A 22,341-nucleotide genomic window follows, 5' to 3' on the forward strand; every position below is an offset into this window, starting at 1 on the left:
GTCCTCCTTCATTTTTCTCCCACCTCCCCTCCTCCCCAATTCCCCCATGTTGTACAGTTAGTTTACAACATACTGACATGTGTTTTTGAGAGTAACAATGAATTTACATAATATCTTCGTCTTTTATTCTCTATTTTTTATTGTAATGCTGCTTCTGGAGTTGGAAATGCTTCACTATGTTTAAGGACTCCTAAAATAACATGAAATTGTCCTAGGGAAGACCTGTAGTTGATTTTTAGCACAGTAAACAGACCACAAAACTTACACACAAAAAATGCTGTTTTTCATGCTGAAACAGCATTAATCTTATCAGAACAGTAGATAACAATATAATATGTTCTAACAATGAAAGTAAGTGCTAAATAATGTAAAATAAAATCTGTAAATTCCCTGAGGAATACATCTTTCAAGCAAAAATAGCCAAATAGAAAAATTAAGCCAAATACAAAAAGGATATTACTGTGCTGTATGAAGAAAAATCAAAACTGTATCATATACACAGAAAAGCAACTAAATGCTTATTATATGTTAGTACTTTAAAAATGTTAGAATTAAAGATATTAATATTCAAGTATTAAAACAAAGAGGAATAAGGAAAGAAAATAGAATAGAAACAAAGAAAAGACAGGAAAATTATGTGAAAGAAATGTGTAAAAACAGAGATGACAACAATGTCTTACCCAGCTACTCAGGAGGGTAACATTTAGAAATGAGATTTAGACTCAGCTGAAGAGAAAAATCTGTGCAACCCTTATTTCTAATTCACCAGAAACAAGTATTAGGTGTTTCAAGGCATATAGGTCAATACCAAAGCCCAAACCAAAAGCATCTGTACTTGATATTCAAGAGAGAATGGTGATGTCACAACCAACAGGCCTTGAGATTTACTAGAGGCAGACACAGGCTATAGTTCATTTTATGAGAAAGATAGCTTCATGCCTCTAATGCCAGCTACTCAGGCAGCAGAGACTAGGAAGCTCCTGATTCAAATCCTGTCCAAACAGAAAAGCATGTGCCCTACATCTCCAATAAACCAGGAACAAGAAAATCCAAATCAGTAATTTAATTTTTTTGAGTTCTACATATATTTTAGATATGAGGCCTTTGTCCATTGTATGGTGAGTAAAGATTTTGTCCGAATATGTGGGCTTTCTGTTTATCTTGCAAGCTATGTCGTTTGCCGTGCAGAAGCTTTGAAGTTTGATGCAGTTGGATTTTTCCAAACTTTCTTTGATTTGTTGCATTTTTGGTCCATTATTAAGGAAGTTTCATCCTGTGCCAAGGAGCCCAAGTGTTCTCCTATTCCTTGTAGTGTTTTCAGGGTAACTGATTTCACTTCAAGGTCTCTGATCCATTTGAAATTGATTTTGGTGCAGGGTGATATATAAGGATCTAGTTTTAGTTTGTTGCAGGTTTTGAGCCAGTTTGGGCAGCACCATTTTTTGAAGAGGCTTCTTACAAACTCTCAAAAAACAACTGCCCCCTCAACAAATGTGCTAAAGACCTAAAAAGAGACTTCTCTGAAGAGGAAATGAGAATGGCCAAGAGACACTTGAAGAAGTGTTCTACATCACAGGCCATAAAATCAATGCAAATTAAAACAACATTGAGATTCCGCCTAACCCCAGTAAGAACGTCCATTATCAGGAACACTAACAATAACAAATGCGGGAGGGAATGTGACTAAAATCCTACTACATTGTTGGTGGGAATGTAATCTTGTTCAACCAGCTGGAAAGCAGTATTGGGGTTATTCAGAAGGTTAAACATAGAGCTCCCCTACAACCCAGCAGCCCCACTTTTGGGCATCTACCCAAAAGATCATAAGCAAGACCACACTAAAGCCACCAGCACAACAATGTTCATCACAGCTAAAACACGGAACAAATCCAGATGCCCCTCAGTAGATGAGTGGATTAGGAAAATGTGGAACATCTACACAAAGGAATTCTATGCCTCTATCAGAAAGAATGACATTACGCCATTTGTAAGGAAATGGAAGCACTTGGAAAAAGATCATACTAAATGACATGAGCCAGACTCAAAGAAACATGGACTCTATGGTTTCCTTCATAGGGAATAATTAGTACATGTCTAGGATAGTCATAGCAGAAAATCATAATAGCCCAATAGCTATGCCCTTATGAATACATAAGATGATGCTAAGCAAAATGAACTCCACATTATGGAAACTAGTGTTATATCATTGTTGTAATTATTTTCAACATGCCATGTGAAACAGTACCCTTATTTTTTCTCTTCTTTTCTCTCATATTAACTTCCTGTGGCTACACCACTGCTATCACAGTATCTGATCTTAGTACCCTGGATACTATATAGGTGTATTAGAACTAAGGAAGGGAAAAAGAATACCAAAATCAAGTGACAAAGGATAAAATACAAATCATTCCAAAAGCAGTACTTACAAAACCATTTGGTGTAAACAACTGTACAACTCCTGGGGCGGGGGGGGGGGGGAGGAGGTTGGGGGGGAGGGAGAGAAAAAGAGGGAGGAGATAATAAGTTGGATATAAAATGTATTCACTGCCTTATGTATGAAACTGTAACCCCTCTGAACTTCACTTTGACAATAAAGAAAAAAAAAAAACAAATACAAGTAAATTTATGCTCTATTCAACTGTTATATAAGAAAAACAGAAAAAATGAATTGGATTATGTGAGGTTTTTGTATGTACTACTCTGGTTGAGTAGACAATACTTGCAAATTAAATCAGAGACATTAAAAAAAAAAAAGGAAATCCAAATCGGAAGTATGGCTCTAGTGGGAAAGAACCAGCAGTGAGCAAGAAAGCCAGGTGAAGCCCAAAAGTTTAGACCCTAATACAAACACATGAGCACATGTACACACACACTCATACACACACAAATATGTACACATATATGATTACTTTTGAACAGGGAAATAAGATATATTTCAAATCTCTAAGACTTAATAGCTCATTTTCTTACAGCATTAAAATACCTTTACTTTTAGCTTTCTGATTTCATACCCTCATTCTCTAGTCTCCAAAGAAGTTAGCACAACTCAAGTTCTAGAAACACTCTTCCGTCAGATCATATCTTCAATGCTGAGCTTTATGTGGAAATCCATCATCATCACTTCAGGAATCATGTCTTTTATCGAGAATCCAATCTTCAGAAACACAAACATCAGTAAACATGTTATTAGAGAGAGGTATTCACCTGTCCTTCACACTTGCATGGGAAGCCAGGCTGGCTCACATGGCAAAACCATGCTATTTTCCTTGTTTCTCAGTGCTGACCTCAGCCAGAATCCTTAAAAAGCCGTTGCTCAAGTCACAGACTCTTAAATCAGAGGATTCCTCTTCATCTTGTCACTTCTGCACTTGTGTAGAATCACCATAACTCTCAGCACAAATCTTACCATTCTGAAATTATAACTGCAATGGATAGAGTTTGCATTAGATAGGTTCAATGAGTTGACATTATGTTGAGTTAGAGCTGCTTCCCACAGTATTTTTCTGGAGATGAGACTGTTCATTGTGTACCTAGTGAAATTCTCATTTTACCACCCTGGAATACACAGCCCTGCCTGTCTCTGTGTCTTCCTGTTCCCTTGTTGTCTTCCCTCTTCAGGTTCACACCATCTCATTTTATGCCACATAGTGGAACTTGTTAATGGCACTGAGAAAATATTAGCATTCAAAAAACTCCTCTAGTACTTTGGACATAAGGAGGCAATCTTGGGAGGAGATGAACCAGTGGCATATTTAATTAAGTTGCCTTATTTGTCTTGTAAGTAAAAATATTAACATCGGCAGTCAGTCAAATATTAATAAACAATGATGTGCTACACCAGGCTTCATATTCCAGAAGAAATATTAAGCTACAAAGTTCATTTATATTTATATTTTTATACTTTTTGTTATATGCACTACTTCATATTGACAGAGTACCAAAGTAACAAGAACCCATTTTTACTGGTAACAATGATATTAAGAGAAATTTCCTCCCATAGAGCTACCCTTAACAGAAAAAAGCCTGAGTAGAGAAGGAAACTCAGAGTCCTCATCAATGTAAGTAAAAGACAGCCATGTCAATATTATTCAGCCTACAGATGGCATCAGGGTCTATGATATTAGTAATTCTTGGTGGATTGAACTCACAGTGATTTGGTTTGAAATTAACAAAATTCTTAACACAAAGTCAAACTTCTGTAGAGTTTAAAAGTTTGAATTTCTGATCCCATTATTAATGAGCTGACCAATATTACTGCCTAAATTAGAGTTGGGCCTGAGGAAAACAGTTAATATGTCTGAGGAAGGCTGGTATTGATGGATGAGGCAACATAGAGCCTTAGAAGAGCATAGTGACAGAGAGCATGGGCTCTGGTGCTTTTGCCTTGGCTCCGATTTTAGAGCCATGTGTACTGGGGAAGGCCTTGCAGTGTGTATGTCCACAGTTCATGGGACTGTCACTTGAACATGACCAATGGGTCTCTTAATTGGTGTTATGAGGCTGAATGTAATTAATCACTGGTAAATCATTCATGTTATAATGACTGGTCAAATGCTCAATAACTTTTCAATTTTAAATATCTGGGAGGATGTACTACATGTTTGCTTATAGGTGGCTGCAAAACCAGGGGGTTAAGAGGGTACTTCTTATTTTTCCTGGTATAACTATTTACAGCTTATGGAAAATATTTTGCAGCATTTACTTATTTTTAATTTATTTTTCCAAGTCCTGGGACTTGAACTCAAGGCCTGGGCACTGTCTCTGAGCTGCTTTTATTCAAGGCTAGTGCTCTACAACTTGAGCCACAGTGCCACTTCTGGCTTTTTCTGAGTGGCTTATTGGGAATAAGAGTCTCCCGAAATTTCTTGCCCTGGCTGGCATCGAGCTGTGATCCTTAGATCTCAGCCTTCTGAGTAGCTAGGAATACAGGCATGAGCCATCAGCACTCAGAAAAAGCATTTCTTATAACTCCAACCTCTCCCTTCAGGTAAATTTTAATGGAATAAGTTGAGTGAGGATATTTCATCGTTGAGAGCACTGACATTTGGAAAGAATAAATGTGAAATGTTAAAGTAGTAAGAGTGGCACGAAATTAATGTGGACATTGTGTTGTTTCCCTGGGAAGAGAGATCTGTGAAACCCTAAGACCTTTACTTTATACTCTGGAACACTGAACCAATAGCTTCTGACTCTCTTGCACATAAAACTTGATCAACACTTCTGTATAGTTTCTTTCAAGGAGTGGGTAATCCAGTAAGACTCAAACTTATGACCATTTTCTGTTTCTGATTTAATCCTATCCAAAAAGTGGTACAGTTTACCTCCAATGAAGTCCCAGTGAAGAAATACTGTAAGTTCACATATGGGGGCATAATTTCAGCCATTCCTTCAGCTGTCTTCTCATGGATGATTCTAGTGATGAGTGGAACATTGTGGGTGACCAGTGTCAACTGTTATGGAACACAAACCAACTACCACAGGAAAGATCTGCCAAGAGCCATTAAGCTTCAACTTGATTGATGCTTTCTAAGCAGTTACGGATGATTAACTGATAAGTGACCATGTTTGTAGATGTTCTCATGAATACTGAATTAAGTCTACACACCTCACTGTCTCAATGTTGATTTCAGAAAATGTCATTTCACCCTGGCTTACATCTTTTTATTCATATTCCTTATTGGCAGTAGCTTGAAGTGTATATCTTCCCTACTCAATTTCTCCTAGTCTAGATCTGGCCTTAGGCCTTAATCTGGTCAACATCCTGCAGTGACAAAAGAAAAAATTCTACCAAGAAGGAATCCTAAGTAGCCACCTCTTCAGATCTTTACCCAGGACACTTCAATTTTAACTATGCCTTGTTCTGTCCCCAAATGTGTACTGACCCAATGGCATTGTCGCCACTCTTTTCTCTATACTTTATTGATCTTGAGAAAAATAGATCCTGTCTCTGTCAATCCCATGGCTGTAATAACCCACCAGGCAGGGAAATCCTGCCCCCTGCTGTGTCATGGCCTAGTACATAGGAGGGGGCATTAAGCTGTGTCAGGAGTAAAGGGGAGGCTTGAGAGCCCAGAATGTATAAATAGGCAGCCTGCCTAGGCATAGGAGAGAAGGAGAAGAGAAGAGCAGGAGGAGGAGAGAGGAGGAGAGTGAAGCAGAGCGGAGCATAACCAGACCAGCCAGAGGAGCGGAGCAGGGAGCTGTGCTGGGCCGGTTGGAGGAATGAGGCAGAGCGATCCGGAGCCTAAGGCCTGAGGAAGAGTTTGGAGCCTGAGTCCTGAGGGAGAGTCTGGGGTCTGAGGCGTACAGACAAGCCTAAAGCCTGTGAGGAGGCTTGAAGCTTAAAGTCTGAGGAGAAGCCAGGCCTACAGGAAGGAAGCTTGCTCCTCTGGAGGTTTGGAAGTTTGGAGGCTGAGATGGTTAGAGAATAAGGTGTGGCAGTTCAAAGTTCAGGTCAGGACATGTCTCAGGTCTGGGTTCTGGGTAGCTAGCCCAGGTCAAGGTAGTCGCAGGCTAGCATTTGGAGATGAAAGGCTGCTCTGGTCCTTGGTTTTAAGTTAGAAATTAAATCCCTTTGTAAATAAAGCCCCTTTCCACCTTAAGTTGTGCCTCGATGGATTATTTTCGCCCTTGGAATACAACATGGCCAAGCTACATTTTTTTTTGTTTTGTTTTTGTTGTAGAGCAGACTCCATCTTGATAAGTAGGTCAACCTGACCCCAAAATTGATTCTGTAAATGGCTTGTTATTTGCTCCACCCTCTGTGTCAACCTCCTACATCTGTGCCACACTTGCTCATTTGTTGTTTACTCTATCCCCTGCATCAAGCCCCTACATCTGTGCTATGCTTTTACCTTTATAAACCTTGCTAACTGAAGGGTCAGGGATCTCAATCCAGATCTGCTGATTTGGTGACAGTTGTGAATCCAAGCTTGAGCTTGCAATAAAGACTCATGCGTTTGCATCGGAATTGGCTCCTTGGTGGTTTTTGGGAACCCTAAATCTGGGCATAATATATGGGGGCTTATCCTGGATCCCCCAGGCCCCAGGACCCCGGAACTGGAGAGTTTTACATTGATTAGTGAGTTTTTGTTTGTCTGTCTTGATTTGTAATTTGGGTACCAGAATTTGTAAGAGTTGGCATTGGCCTAAGCAGACACACTGGTGGGTTGTCAACTGGGGGTTTTGGAAGATGTCCCATGCCCTCGTTTTGGGGTTCAAGTCCCCCTTGTATTTCTTGAAGGTCCACTTCACCTCTCAAGAGTTTTTACTTAAATTGCATTTCCAATCTGCGCCGGTGCCGTTTGTTTCATGTACTGTCTTTAGTGTCCTTATCCCTGTTTGTTATGTGTGTTGTGTGTGGACTACTATTTTGAGAAATGGGACAGACTCAGGCTATTCTCTTACTTCTGACTGACCACTATAATGACATGAGAAAAAGAGCCCAAGATTTGAGTGTGGAGATTAAGAGGTAAACTAATTAAACTTTGTAGTGCAGAATGGCCACAAGAATCTGAGGAAGGATTAACAGGGCAGCTTCTCTGATATCCAAAGGGCTGGCAGACTCAACTACTGTTCTTCCCTACATGCTGCAGGACCCCCTGATGAAGCCCATAACCAACCCCATCACTACTGGCCCTTTGCTACTAGTGACCTGTATAACTGAAAAACTCAAAATGCTCACTTTTCTGATAACCCTAAAGATTTAATTAGCCTTTTAAGTACTGTTCTGTTTAACCATCAGCCCACCTAGGATGATTGACAGCTGCTCTTACAGGTGCTCTTCACTACTGGGGAGTGTGAGAGGATCCAGGTGGAAGCCTGGAAACTGGTCCTGGGAGATAATGGACAGCCCTCTATGAATACGGATGATATAAATACCAACTTCCGCTAACTTACCCGGATTGGGATTTCAAAGCCTCTGGTTGGTGGCCTTGCCTCGGCGGGCTGGTTGCTGGGGAGGATGGAAATCTCCACATGGGAGGATCCCCCTGAGCCTTCTCAGGGCCCCATGGTCTTTTCTATCACTCTAGCAGCCATCTTGTTGACACCGGATATGCCATCCAAGGCATAGAGTAGCTGTTTCTCTGTCCTGTTTTGTCTTGACTGGTTTTGTCTTTGAGATTGGTACCAGTTTTAAATATAAATTTGTGTTTTCGATGTTTTTGTTGTTTGCACATTATGGGGGGGAAATCAGTCTGCAATGTGCTGTGTCCCCTTCTGTAAGAGGCAGTTGGGAGTGTGCAGGTAGCTGAGGACATTGTACTAACAACTAGCTAAAGTTAACGAGTTGAAACTGTGAAGTGCTCCTGGCTAAAATTGGCTTATGATAGTCAGAACACCTGGTGAGCTAAGAGATCAGCCTCCAACTGAAGGTACTTAAAGGGTCAATTGATATGTAAAATGTGCTATTTGGGGCTGAGACTAGAGTCAAGTACAGTCTATAGGCTGAGTCTTACTCCAGGGAACCCCCTTCCAGCTTCCTCCAGCAGAAAAATATTTGAAGCTAAAATGCCTTGCTAACACTAGCAAGCCCTGGAAAAATAGGGCCCAGTAAAGTGCTTTGTTAAAAACCTTTGCAAAAAAAGAAAAAAAAAGCTTTGTCTTAAATCTTGATCACCTGCTAGTAAGATTGGCAAAAATACCTCTTGCCACTGGAAAATGTATGGCCGATATTTATTTTGCGCACTTTAAAATATTTTGCATGAATGCGTGTGTGGGTGTGAATATGTAGGAATGGGCGAGTTTAAGTTTAAACTGAAAAGGTCATCAAGTTTTGCCGTTACCAAAAGTCTAAAAGGATATTGCATTATCTTAAAGAGAAACAGCAGTTAAAAAGATTTGTCTAATTTGTGGTTGAAAAACTTGGTATCTTAATGCATAAGACTATTTGCACTGTAATCAATCTATCTGGTTTAGCAAAAGGCATTCGGAACTTGAAATTTATTTCCACTGTTAAAATTTGGGTCTAAATGTTAGAAATTTGGGTATTAATGTTTGATTATCACTCTTAAAGAACTGCTTGAGTTTCTTATTCAGAGATCATTAGGAAAGAACAGGAAAAACCTGGGGCAGGCCTGTGAGCCTCTCCTTAGGAGTGAGGGGTAATCTGGCAAAAGTGCAGCTTAGCCAGTCTACCCATGGTGGAAAGTATAGGCCCCAAGGGGGAGTCCAGGCATGGTGGAAAAGGAGTAAGCTGGCAGAAAGGAAATTTATCAAGCCCCAAGGAGTAAGGTGGGTATATGCCCATTCTGTAGGACAGGGCAATGGAGGCCTTTCTTCACCCAGTCTCTTTCATTCTCAGAGGAACACTGGAAACCTGATGGTAAAAATGAGTGATTTGATTGGTGTTTCTAAAATTGCCCTTTGGATGGATTAAAATTAGAAAGTCTTAAAAAGAAGGTTAAAAAGGTTTATTTGTATGATGTAACTTGATTTCTGTGCTATTTTGCTATTTGGATTTACTGAAAAAGCCAAGGTGCTAAGTCTGGATTCTTGTGTTTGTAACTCTGGTGTTTGTAATTCTTGCATTAAGGAAAACCTCAATTGAGTTCAGATGTTCCAGGCAGTGAGTCAGAGTGACTGTGCAAGCAGGGACAGTAAGTACTGAGTGGAGTGCCAACAATGTTCAGCATCCACATTTTCACAGGCCCCAAAGGGAAACTGTGTAGTGAAGGTCACCAGGAGCTGAGCACTTCAGATCTGCTTAGTAAACCTGGTTCATCACCATACTGGCTGCAAGGGTGGTGTGTCTCTGGGCACTACCTTCTGGGGTTTTCCATCCAGCTTTCACCAAGACCTCCCCCATTGTAAAGAATTACATCCCAAAGAATTAGTGGCTCTTAATACCCAGCAGGGAATATGCCACCAAGATAAGTTGCAATGCACCGTGAATAAACTGCCCAAGAACTAAAAGAAGCAGCATTTGAACCATCAATGGAAAAAGTATTTAAAATTGACTAGATGGGAAGGTGGTTTGTTGCTCGAGGGGCTGCTCTGGGTCTTGGCATGCTGTGTTACTATGGCTTGGTAATGTCTAATGATATTGGAGCTATTGAAAATGCTGTAATCTGGTTTCAGTGTGTGAAGGATAGGATACATTCTACCAATATGTACTTAGCAGGAAGTATTGGTGTAACAGCTTTGTCAGCTTTGGCAATAGCCAGATCTCCTGTTCTCATGAATTTTATGCTAAGAGGCTCTTGGGTGACAATTGGTGCAACTCTTGTAGTCATGATTGGAGCTGGAATGCTAGTTCAATCCATATCGTATCACCAGAACATAGGCAGAAAGCATCTTTCTTGGTTTCTTCATTCTGGTGTGATGGATGCCATGGTGGGTTCTCTGACTATGTTAGGGGTCCCCTTTCTCATAAGAGCTGTGTGGTACAAAGCCGGCATTCTGGGAGCCCTCTCCACTGTGACCACGTGTGCTCACAGCGAGAAGTTTTTGAACATGGGTGCACCCCTGAGAGTAGGCCTGGGTCTTTCTTTTGGGTCTTCACTGGGGTCCATGTTTCTGCTGCCTAACACTGTGGCTGGTGCTACTTTGTACTCAGTGGCAATGTATGGTGGATTCGTTCTTTTCAGCATGTTCCTTCTGTATGACACTCAGAAAGCAATCAAACATGCAGAGGTAACATCAATGTATGGACAGAACAGATATGATCCAATCAATTCGATGCTGGGAATCTACATGTATACACTGAATATATTTATGTGCATCACAACTATGCTAGCAACTGAAAGTAACAGAAAGAAATGAAGTGGCAGTTCCTGACTCCCCAGTATGTCAGAAGTCTTGCTGTTGAATAGAAGCACATATTCTTGGACAAGCAGCCTGAAGTAATGGGTGCTTGTCTAGGCTTCAGAGTTCTACAAATGAAAGCTAAAGTGTAAGTGTTAAAGCAGAGGTTAGTAAAATGCTTTAGAAATTAAGAATGCGTTTCTAGATATAAAATTTTGAAGAAAAACTTGTCCTAAATGTTTGTTTCAAATTGGGTAAAGGAAAAATTAGGGCTACCAAGATGATTGTTTACTTGATACTCCAGTTTGCCTTACAGATTTTCTGTAAAAATTGTAGACAGGCCCACAGAAAAAGATAGACGATTCTTGCAAATTTGTCAGATGTAGCTTTGACCCTTAAGTTCTAGCTAAGAGCATGCTTAAAATCTACTGTGTGGACCACCTTGTTGCTTTTAATTAGAGTAAAGTGGCCCTTTGTAAGACTCATTGATATGAAATCTGCGGTTTGAAGCCAGACCAGGCAGAGAAAGGTCCCTGTGAGAGTCTTCATCTCTAATCATCCAACAGAGTGCTGGGAACAGAGTTATGAGTTGTGTGGAGCTCAAAGTGGCAGATGCTATCCTTGAGTTAGAGAGCTGAAGGACAGCACTCAGGCCCTGAGTTCAAGTCCAGTGACCATAAAAGTGGAAAAGTCACTCCTGGGACAAAAGTGATGGTGCATCCAGAGGCAGTAAGCCAATGCTGGAATGGCAGAGATGGTGTCAGATCCTACAGTCACTTGTGTTTGGCCCTTCAAAAGTTAATCAGAGCCAGGAGGTCCTAGAATAGTTTGTAAGCATGCCTTTCTAATAACCATGTCTGCCTACTTTGTAACTAGGCAGGAACTTGCCAGTCATCTGTGATCATGGGTAGTAAAGCTAAGTTTGTTAAGTGGGGATATGGTTTAAAATCCCAACCCCTTGCATCTGCTCAAAGCCATAACTGAGTGAATTTTGAGCTAGCATATATATTCAGGAAAGGAAGCTTGTGGACCTAAGATCATGTCGTTATTGAGATCTAAGGCCTGCAAAGATAATTTAGGCATTGCCAGTCAGGAAAATGCTTCTGCAAACCAGAGTGCTAAAAGACTACGATGTGGTAGTCCAAGAAGAGATCTGTGCAGCTGTTAACTGTTGTATGTAATTTCCAGTCGGAGTAAAGCTCCTAATAGACATCAGATACTGGCAACCCTTGGTAAAGTAGGCTAAGTATCATTATAGGATAGGTAGGGTCAGCATCCCTGAGTCAGCCTGAAGAAGTTACAGAAGATGGATGATCTTTGCCCCTCAGATCTCCTTTAAGATCAAGGTACCAGAGTGATTTTTGGGAGGATGAGGCAGGATAACTTAGAGGCATGGAAAATAATGGTAACAAATGTACACGAGTGGAGACTTGCTCTTGTGGGAGATGGTTCTTTAACAAGTCTATGCAGAAAGTTGCAGGCAACCCAGAAGGTGTGACATTCTATTGGAGCCACTGGGAGCCACAACCCCTGCCCATCCATTTGGATTGAGATCATGGATGGCCTGAGAGACATCTGGAGGAAACTACGTCTTCACCCTGAGCACTTCTACTGTGGTAAAAGCAAATGGGATTTCATCACATGCAACTATTCCTGCTGGAAGGCTGCTTTGTATCTGCTGAAACTAAGATTTTGGGGGGACATTTTCCATGGTAACCTCCCCTCTCCTGAGTTGACTGACTCACTCTATTAAGAAAATTGGATAAAGCATCTGTGGTAGGCTAGAATCACTCCCAGGTGATGCCTGGGGTAGGAGGTATGTCCAAGTGTATTAGGGTATGTCCAGATGAATTAGGGTGTGACCTCAGAAAGGAGGGAGGTAACTGCCTCCAAGTGTGCCAGTCACCTAGGTAACTGGACGGATATTTAAATAGGTGAGAGCACCTGCATGGAGCCCTCCTGGGGAGACCTCACAGATATCACCTGGCCAACCTTAGGCACTTAGAGGCACAGGAAGCTGGATTGGCCCATATGTACAAAGAATTGGAGCCTACACACCCAGTACACACCCCTCAATGTAAACAAAATAAGTTAAGGGTTTGACTAGGCTAAAAGAAGGGGGGACATTGTAGAGCTGACTCCATCTTGATGATTAGGTCACCCTGATCCCAAAATTGATTCTGTAAATGGCTTGTATTTGCTCCACCCTCTGTGTCAACCTCCTACATCTGTGCCACACTTGCTCATTTGTGGCTTACTCTATCCCCTGCATCAAGCCCCTACATCTGTGCTATGCTTTTACCTTTATAAACCTTGCTAACTGAAGGGTCAGGGCTCTCAATCCAGTTCTGCTGATTTGGTGATAGTTGTGAGTCCACGCTCGAGCTTGCAATAAAGACTCTCATGTGTTTGCATCAGAATTGGCTCCTTGGTGGTTTTTGGGGACCCCAAATCTGGGCATAATATTTTAAAAGTCTTTGAAACAAGATGCTTGTATATAGTATTGTATTCTGGCAGCAAGCCTTAGAAGTGTTTGGCTATGAATCTTCATTTCTTGTGAAGTCTCCTTATTTGGGTGCTATGATTAATAGATGGAATGAAAATCTAGTGTCATCTTCCTACAGCTTATCAGAGGAAGATAATTATCATTTGTATTTTTAGTATTTGAAGGCTACCATTCTGAAAAAATTTTAAATACAAGCACTCAGGAAACTGGCATGTGTATTGGGCATTTGAGGCAACAAAGAGAAACATGCCTTGAAGCATAAGCATATGTTTGGTAAGTATGAGGGACACACAGTTACTATGCTTTAATATTTTATGAATTATTTGTATAAAGAGCGTACATATATTATTATATTACAGACTGTCTTCTGTTTCATAAATTTATGTATATGTATGAATGTGGAAAAATGAGACTGATATCATCTAATTTCAGATCAAAGAAATGTTTGCATTTTTATAAAATAAAGAGATGTTTTCAGTCCTTGTAGAATTTATTTAGTGCTTTCATTTTTTTGTTTAAAGAAGTAAGCTATAAATCTATAGAATAGAGATCTGTTTGGAATGATGAAAATAGATTCATAAAATATATATCATTAAAATATTATGTGATATCTTTAACATTAAAATATACAGGTTGTTTTACTTATTGATTAGTATGTTCAAATTAAGATGCCCAAAAATGTGTCAATCTCTGAAAATTTTGCATTACTATTGGATACTCTAAACATAATGCTTAAAATTGAACCTTATAAGTTGGTGAAGTTTAACGTATTGAAGTATATCTCAAGGGACCTATCCAAAAGCCAAACGTTGATTTTTTTTTTTGATGTTTAATGTTAAGAGATGGGTTTATTTAAATCTTACACTAAAAATTTATCATAAATTCATTTTAAAATTATATGAGGAATTTCATTCCATTCATCTTCACCTCTCATATATATATGTATTTGCATATATATGTATATATACAAATATCTATATATGATAATATATAATATATTATAATATAATATATGATAATATGCTAATATAATATGATTATATATGATATGATGTATATCATATATATGATATATATGATAATATATAATATATTGTAATATAATATATGATAATATATAATATGTAATATAATATATGATAATATGATATGATGTGATAATATGATTATATATATACAAATACCTATATATATACATATATATATATGATAATTCCCAAAGCACTGAAAACAGTGAGATACAAAGGAGAAAAAAATAACACTACTAGTACAGGAGGCTTTAGGGTGTGGGTAGGGTAGAGGAATTGGGAGAGCAATCTTCAAAATAAAATCTCCACCCTGTCCAAGGTATTTCTTCAGCAGTATTTCTTGAAAAGCTCTCATCAAAGACTGTGGGCTGCCAGTGTATCTGGTGCAGGAGAACACAGTGTCATTTATGAGTTTCATAAATTATCAATTCTTCAGTGAAAGTAGTGATGAAGGTAAAGTGTTAATTGCCATATCTTTAAGGAACTGAGGCTGGAGAATCCACTGCCTAAACAGTGTGGGAATTAAACAAAAGCTTGAGCAATGGGAATGGTGAGGTAAGCAGGGAAATGGAATAGTGGCCAGTTTATGGTCAACCAGGGGCAGGCTTTATTGTCTAATGTGGGCCTGTTTGCCTGGAAACTCTGAAGTCATGGGATCAACAGCTCTGGGAGGGCTTTTTCAGAGCCTAACCTTGCCCAGCTGCTCTTAAGACCATGTCTGGACACCAAAAGAGAAGAGAGTTGTCACATATAACATACCTTGAGGAGCTACAAGCTGCAAATCCAGAAGTTATGTACCAAGTTGTTGGGGTCCATCTTCCCTCCTAGATGGAAGGGGCCTGATGCACCTCCCCCAGCTGGGGAATGCGGCCTTTCCATCCTCTCTACATTGGAATCCGGAGAAACCGGTCAGGCAAATAGACCCCCAACTTAGCTGGCAGCCAGCCTGGCGCCTACCAGCCCCGCCCTGGTTTGGCGCGCTCAGAGTGACGTAGCCCCTTGGAGGTCAAGTGACCAGCCCCTTGGAGGTCACCTGACAGCTCATGGCCTATGGGAATCCTGGCCAACCCCCTTCCCCCGACCATCTCCCCTTGTCCCTCTCTCAATAAAGTTAGTTCGCTCTCAGAAGCTGACTCCGTGGTCTATGTACGTAGGTAGGATAACGGTCACATTGCCACGCGGGTCGCGTGCACGCCAGGACGGAGACGCCCCTACGTCTCACCCTGACAGACCTGCAGGCCGAGGGTTAAGGGAGAGGACGATACGAGGGTAATAAGAGAGAAAATAAGCATTTGAGCCGGAGCAGAGAAAGCAGACCCTACACCAAGTATTGTGTGAATCCCTCTCATAAGAGTGAGGTGGAGGTGGGCACAAGACAGAGAAAGATGATGGGGGAGAGGGACAGAGTAGAAGAGCTTGCTAAAAACAGGATGCCTTCCACCCTGGTCCTTTCCATAGATGTCAGGATACATTTGAAGGTCATCATCACACCTAGTGCAGGCATGTTACATACATTAAAAGGCATCCATGTTGCAATGATAAGAGTTTAGATATAAAATAAAGATAAATGCTTCTTACAGTTTTGCTTTTGAAAGAAAATTATGTGTGGAATGTTTATTTAATTTAGTTTCTTGTTAGCATGCTAAAGGGGCTTTAAGACTTCTAATACTGTGGACCTTCTGAGTAAGGAGGAGTAAACCTGGCTACAGAGCTCTCCTCTTGCATAAAATCAGAGCCCCTCCATTCTGCTCACTGTGCAGCCTCCTGAGGGCTTTCATCTTGTCCTGTAATATCCACAGAGGTCATTGTGTCTCAAATAGGTTATCTGATCCTCTCCTAACTGTCTCTATCAGACCAAGCCACAGGTAACTCAAAATTGCTGCAGTATATCTCACTGAGCATCTCTGTCCTACCCTATACTGGTTCTGAACAATGTCTAAACCGAAGGTGCCTCACCAAACTCTCTATTTAGAAGCCTTGATATAATCATTGGACTTTTCCCTCATCACTCCATATCCCTATAGAGTCACAAATAATTATTTATTAGCAGATTTTTTGCCTGACCTTCTTGGTTCCTTCTCTTTGAAAGTTATTACAGTGTATAAGGAATCTTCTACATGTCAGCTTGTCAATCCCACCAGCTAAACAGCACATATTGTGTATATAGCATCCATAAATAAGAATTAATTCATAACACAGGCATAATACTATGTATCCCTCTATTTTCAGGAGAAAAAGTGTCAATATTCACCTAACTTGTACTATACAGTAGAATGAAACTTGTTATAAGAAAAGAAAGACAAAAAGCCAAACAAAACAAATTATTCCATGAGTTTCAGCCTGTAGAAACTTATTCTATGCCAACGAGTACCCAGAAACAACTTGAGTGCTTATCTGAGCCTTGAATGGTTGATACAGCTTACCTCGGGTTAAGTGACCCAGAAAAATAATACAAGCAATGTCCAAAATGCTAGACTCCAAGGTAGAGATGGAAGTTACCCTGTTTCCTCCCATTGTGACATCCCCACACTGGATCCTGGTTCCTCTCAAAACTAAAACTTGTTCCTTCCACCAATGCAATATTTATAGGCAGTCAATACCATGACTTGGAAGGAAGGGTCAATTCTGGGATGTAATAGTTACTGGAATGTTCCTGAAATTCCAACTGCAGGTTTGACTGAGATGTTTACAAGTCTATAAGCTTGGGATACCTGTGTTAGGTAAAGTCTTCTTTTTTTCTTCAAATTTTTATTATCAAACTGATGTACAGAGAGGTTACAGTTTCATACATTAGGCATTGGATACATTTCTTGTACTGTTTGTTACCTTGTCCCTCATTCCCCCCTCCCTCCTCCCACTTTCCCTTCCCCCCCTGAGGTGTTCAGTTCACTTACACCAAACAGTTTTGCAAGTATTGCTTTCGTAGTTGTTTAGGCTACTATCTCCTCCTCTTTTTGAAAGATGCATCTGGACCTGGAGCCTTGACCTCTGTGGACCAGTGTCTGCATTTGTATTCCAGGCAAACAAATTACTCTTATGCAAGCCAGGTTATAAGAACTGGGGAGAAGAGGAGACAATATAGATGCCTGTTTTTAGAATTTGGAATAACACATGAAAGGGATGGATTATTACAAGATTAGGATATGATTAGACAATGAAGGAAAGAGTAAGTTTTCACCTACTTGCACTAAGTGCAAGACTCTTTCATTTTGTAAGAAAAAAATATTTTTCATTCCAATCAGCAACAGATAAGAGTTCCTCTACTTTACCAAATGCTTCAATGGTCAGAATATTTAGATTTAGTGACTGGTATTTCATATTATCTCATTCTTCTGCTAATTGCTACAATTTTAAAGGATGGATTATATTTTCTACTCTTTTCCAATGATATTTTTTATAATTAGTTATATAGTTATTCATAGTCCCCGGGTAGGAATTATCACATAACTTTACATAGGAAGGAGAGAGGAGAAAGGAGAGATAGGATGGACCCTATTCAGGTCTTCCCAGAATTTGTGCCTTCTCTACAGTGATTATTTCAGTTTGAGACCCAGGATGTGGGGCAAAGAAACTTATCCATAGGCCAGGACCACTTATAATGACCTTTCATTGAGATTGTTTCCTGTAGCAATGGAAATCCAGGTACTTTGACAACAACTCTGGCTGTAGGTCTGGTTGGAGGAGCAACTGTTCTATTTCCCTATGAGTAGGGCAATGTCATTCTCTGATGGCAGCATAGAATTCCACTGTGTATAATTCCATGTTTTCTTGATCCATTCATATGTTAGATATGGTAAATAATTCTACAATGAACATGCTTGTGCTGGTAAAGATTTAGTGTGGCCTTTTTTGTGGTCATTAGGGTAAATGCCCAGGGGCGGGATTGCTGGGTCATAGAGAAGGTCTGATATTACCATTTGTAAGGAAAGTGAAAAACTTGGAAAAAAATTAAGTGAAGTAAATTGGACCCAAAGAAACATAAGCTGCATCATTTCCCTTATTTGTAATAACTAGAATTGTCTAGGATATTCTTAGCAGAGAATCACAATGGCTCAATAGCCATATGTATATGACCATATAAAATGATACTTATGGAAATGAACTCCAAGAAATGGAAGCAAGAGTGTTTTCTATTGTACTGTTGGAAGTTACATTTTTTTTCCTTTAGTTTATTCCTTGTTGTCACTGTTTTTGATTTCTGTACTTTTTGTCTTGTATCTAAGTTTAACTGATTTTGGGAAGGAAGAAAGAATTACAGAAACTGTGGTACAAAGGGTGAACCAATTCAATAGTGATACTAAGCACTATGTTGGAAATGAATTTTACAATTTGGGGGAAGGGAGAGGGGCAATAGGAGAAAATGAAGGAGGGAAACACTGTTGAAAAAGAAATGTACTCATTGCAACTGTAAACCCTCTGTATATCAACTTTATAGTAAAGTTTAAATTAACAATGTGAAGGCATTTCTTAAGGTTTTTCTTGATGCCTTCTGCCATAGTGCTGACTGTAAAGTACCCTTGAAGTAGGTGGAAGTTTAATATGATATTTTTTATGAAGATGAGTATCAAACAGGAAGAAGATTGAAACCTGAAATACCAAACTTTAAATAATTTTCCTCTTGAAGTTAACTTCAAATCTCTCTGTTACTAAGACATTTTAATTACATTAATGCATGTTATTAATATATTACATGTAATATGTTACCTATATGTATTACATATTAATATATTAAGTCAATGTTATTTTATACTTACCAACTTGCCAAATCTTAACATTAACTAACAAAGAATCTTTGTCATATATGTGAAAAGGTAACACTCATAAGAAGCATTTGAAAATTAATATTATGTTGGACACTGGTGGCTCACATGTTTAGTACTAGGTCCTCAGAAAGCTAATATCTGTGGAATGTGATTCAAGCCAGACTGGTCAAATGACTCTGTGAGACTCTTACCTTCAATTAATCAGCAAAAAGCCAGGAGTGGAGCTGTGGCTCAAGTGATAGAGCACTAGGCTTAAGACAAAGTTCCAAATGAGAAGAAGGGCTCTGAATTCAAAACTCATTTTTGGCACATACAAAAACAATTATGAGCATAAAAAACAACCATTTTGTTAAGAACAGTATAAAATAATACTACTATTAATATGATACTTTTAAACAGTTTATTTGATCTTAAAATCTTACAAAAGTGCACATTAAATCAATTTTACACGGATGAAATTAGGCCACAGGATCGTCACATGAATGACAGAATTCACCAAGCCTTTAAACATGTGTTCCCAATTGCGTCCCAGTTTTCATGGAATTGTCTAGACCTTCCGGCTCTTTGTATTTCTTGTGTTTCCTGTGCCTCAACATCATCCAGGTTGGAAATCTGTCACTTGACACTTAATCATTCTCTCAGCTACTCATAAAATTACAGGAAATGAGTTATATAGACAGTCTCAGAAAGGTTGTTTCTGGTTTGCAAATGATAACTGTGCTCAGTGAAGCATAAGGAGATCTGTTTTCTGAATTAGCAAGTAAAATCAACAAAATATTTCAACTGATTGGCTAAGGTTTTTGTTTAATGCTCAGTGGCTTTTTCAATGGGAAGCACACTTTTGTTGAATTTACTTTTCATTGTCAGTAAGCAATATGACATCACTGGACATAATCTGGGGTTTTTCCCAACATATATGAGCATAAGTCATGCACAGAACCACATGGAGTTGGTCCCAGGGGCTCAAGACATGACCTTTTTTATGACTGGGTCTGTGAGTTAGCCCAGACTCTTTTGTCTCTACTTTAACTTCATAAACATGTGAAAATAAATCCTCTGTAATGGGTTTTCTAGTTGTAACTTACAAATGAAAGTATGTATTATATTTTTCCCACTTAAAAATCTTATCCAAGGTAAAATACAGTGCTGAAATGTAGGGGAGTGTGTTGTCCAGAATCTCTTTATAAGGAAAAACAGATAGCAACATTCTGTTCACCACTAATATGTACACAGGGATTCCAGATGACTAATAACCACAAAGCAGGATCAAGATTACCAAAATTGCTAACTAGTAACACACTTCTTTCCTAATGATTTCTCCCTATATTCTCCAATGCAGTAATTATTTGTACAACAACAAATGTAATGGAACCTTTACACTATAGCAGCATAATGTTTGCATTTCTATAAAAGTACAAGTCATTTTCTTGTTCTAAATTCAGATAAAGTAGGAATATTTTTAGTTGCTATTCAAAAGAAAGATACTTAGATTTTCAAAATTCCTGTGAATCTCTGTAGGTATATTTTATAATGTTATGCAATTTTATGATGCCATAATCTCTTGCAAATGTCTTTTCAAGTGTGAGTGTCTCTAAATACTCCATCTATTCCAAGCAATGGATAGATAGTCCAAACAATGTAAACGAAGTCACTACATCTCATGAAGTTATTAAAATTGGTATGTAGTACTAACCAAGATTTTGAGATATTTATCCACCTGAATTGCAATCAGAGAATTAGCATAAAAGAAGACTTTAAATCACTGGGAATAAAGGAATAACAAGTAGGGTTTGTGGAGGTAGAAAACCATCTGTGTATGGATGTTGCAATATCTTCTTGTTTTTGAGGGAGAAATATTGATGTGTTACTTCATGGAACTAGTTTTGGTGGTTGCAGCACCATTATCCATATTATGCATGATGCCAGCCCAGACATCCCTGGCTGATTGTAGACTCTCAGAATTCTTTCTTTGCCACTCCACAGGTCCCCCGACGTTTTGCCATTACCCTCTGCATAGCCCCTGTCACATCCCTGTTTCTCAGACTGTAGATTAGAGGATTTAACAAAGGGGTGAGGATGGTATAAAAAGCAGAGAAGATCTTGTCTTTTAGTGGAGTGTGGTAGGATCTGGGAAGCATGTAGGTGTACAAGGCAGCTCCATAAAATAATGTCACCACCATTACATGTGATGAGCAGGTGGCAACAGCCTTCTTCTTACCCTCTGCTGACTTCATATGATGCACAGTAACAAGAATCTGGACATATGATGCAATTACCACCGAGAAGGGGATCAAAAGCATCACAACACAGCAAACATACATCACCATTTCATAGATGGCTTTGTCACCACAGGCCAGCCGCAGCATGGTGGGTGCCTCACAAAAAAAGTGGTTAATCCTATGAGAGGCACAGAATGGGAGGCTCATGGTAATGGGAGTGAGGAGAAAGCTATCCAGTGCACCACCAAGCCAAGAGCTGGCCAAGATCAACCAGCAGACACGCTGACTCATGAGGACAGAGTAGCGAAGGGGATTACAGATGGCCACATAACGGTCATATGCCATGAGTCCCAGCAGGAAGAACTCGGCCCCCACAAAGCCCATATAGAGAAAGTACTGGAGTGTACAGGCAATGAAAGATATGGTCCCCTTGCCTATGAGATAATCTACCAGTATCTTGGGCACAATGGTGCAGATGTACATCATGTCAATGAAGGAAAGGTGGCTGAGCAGGAAGTACATTGGGGTGTGGAGCAAAGGATCTGTGTGGATCAGGAAGACCATGAGTCCATTTGCGATCATGGCCATGAAGAAGATGACACAAATGACAGTGAAAAGGAACCCTGAGGCTTTCTTATGAGTGAAGAGCCCAACAAGGGTGAAGTCACTGGAAATGGTCTTGTTTCCATCCATTGTGTTGTATTTGAACTGGAGCCATGAAAAGAAAAGTGTGGAGTAAGTGAAAAATCACAAAGATAAATGCAAAGGGATCATTTCCAATGTCTGAATATGAACACTGAAGTTAATTACCCATAAAACTAATGTCAAGGACTTTCTGGAAGGGAGCTTTTCTCTCTTACTTGTTTTTCTTAATTGTTGAAGAACAATAAAAAATTTAGAATAGGAGTGAGAGTGAGGACATGGTTCCAGATAATGATAATAGTCCCTGGACCATAACAATGAAGGAAATCATGACACAACAACATAAACTTGGAAGACAGGTGTTCTCATGATGAAAAAGAAATGTATACCTCCAAAGCACAGCAGACCTTGCTGCAGTGAGAGAACAAGGCTTGCTT

At 39.5% G+C, this 22,341-nt stretch overlaps 1 protein-coding gene and 1 pseudogene across 1 annotated transcript; one reads left to right on the forward strand and one right to left on the reverse strand.

Annotated features, from left to right (window-relative positions):
* The first annotated feature begins 9,716 nt into the window (after positions 1-9,716).
* On the forward strand, positions 9,717-10,764 carry LOC125359845 (annotated as a pseudogene).
* Positions 10,765-20,998: 10,234 nt separating this feature from the next.
* LOC125359846 (olfactory receptor 2T6-like) lies at positions 20,999-21,955 on the reverse strand. Its single transcript, XM_048357722.1, has one exon. It carries the CDS (start codon positions 21,953-21,955, stop codon positions 20,999-21,001), a length of 957 nt encoding a protein of 318 aa, XP_048213679.1.
* Between the last annotated feature and the right edge of the window lie 386 nt (positions 21,956-22,341).

This window comes from Perognathus longimembris, chromosome 11 (assembly GCF_023159225.1).
Source record: "Perognathus longimembris pacificus isolate PPM17 chromosome 11, ASM2315922v1, whole genome shotgun sequence".
Taxonomy (NCBI): domain Eukaryota; kingdom Metazoa; phylum Chordata; class Mammalia; order Rodentia; family Heteromyidae; genus Perognathus; species Perognathus longimembris.

What these genes read in the sequence shown, in the direction of transcription:
- LOC125359846 (XM_048357722.1), bottom strand. Translation starts at nt 21,955, where the DNA reads ATGGATGGAAACAAGACCATTTCCAGTGACTTCACCCTTGTTGGGCTC.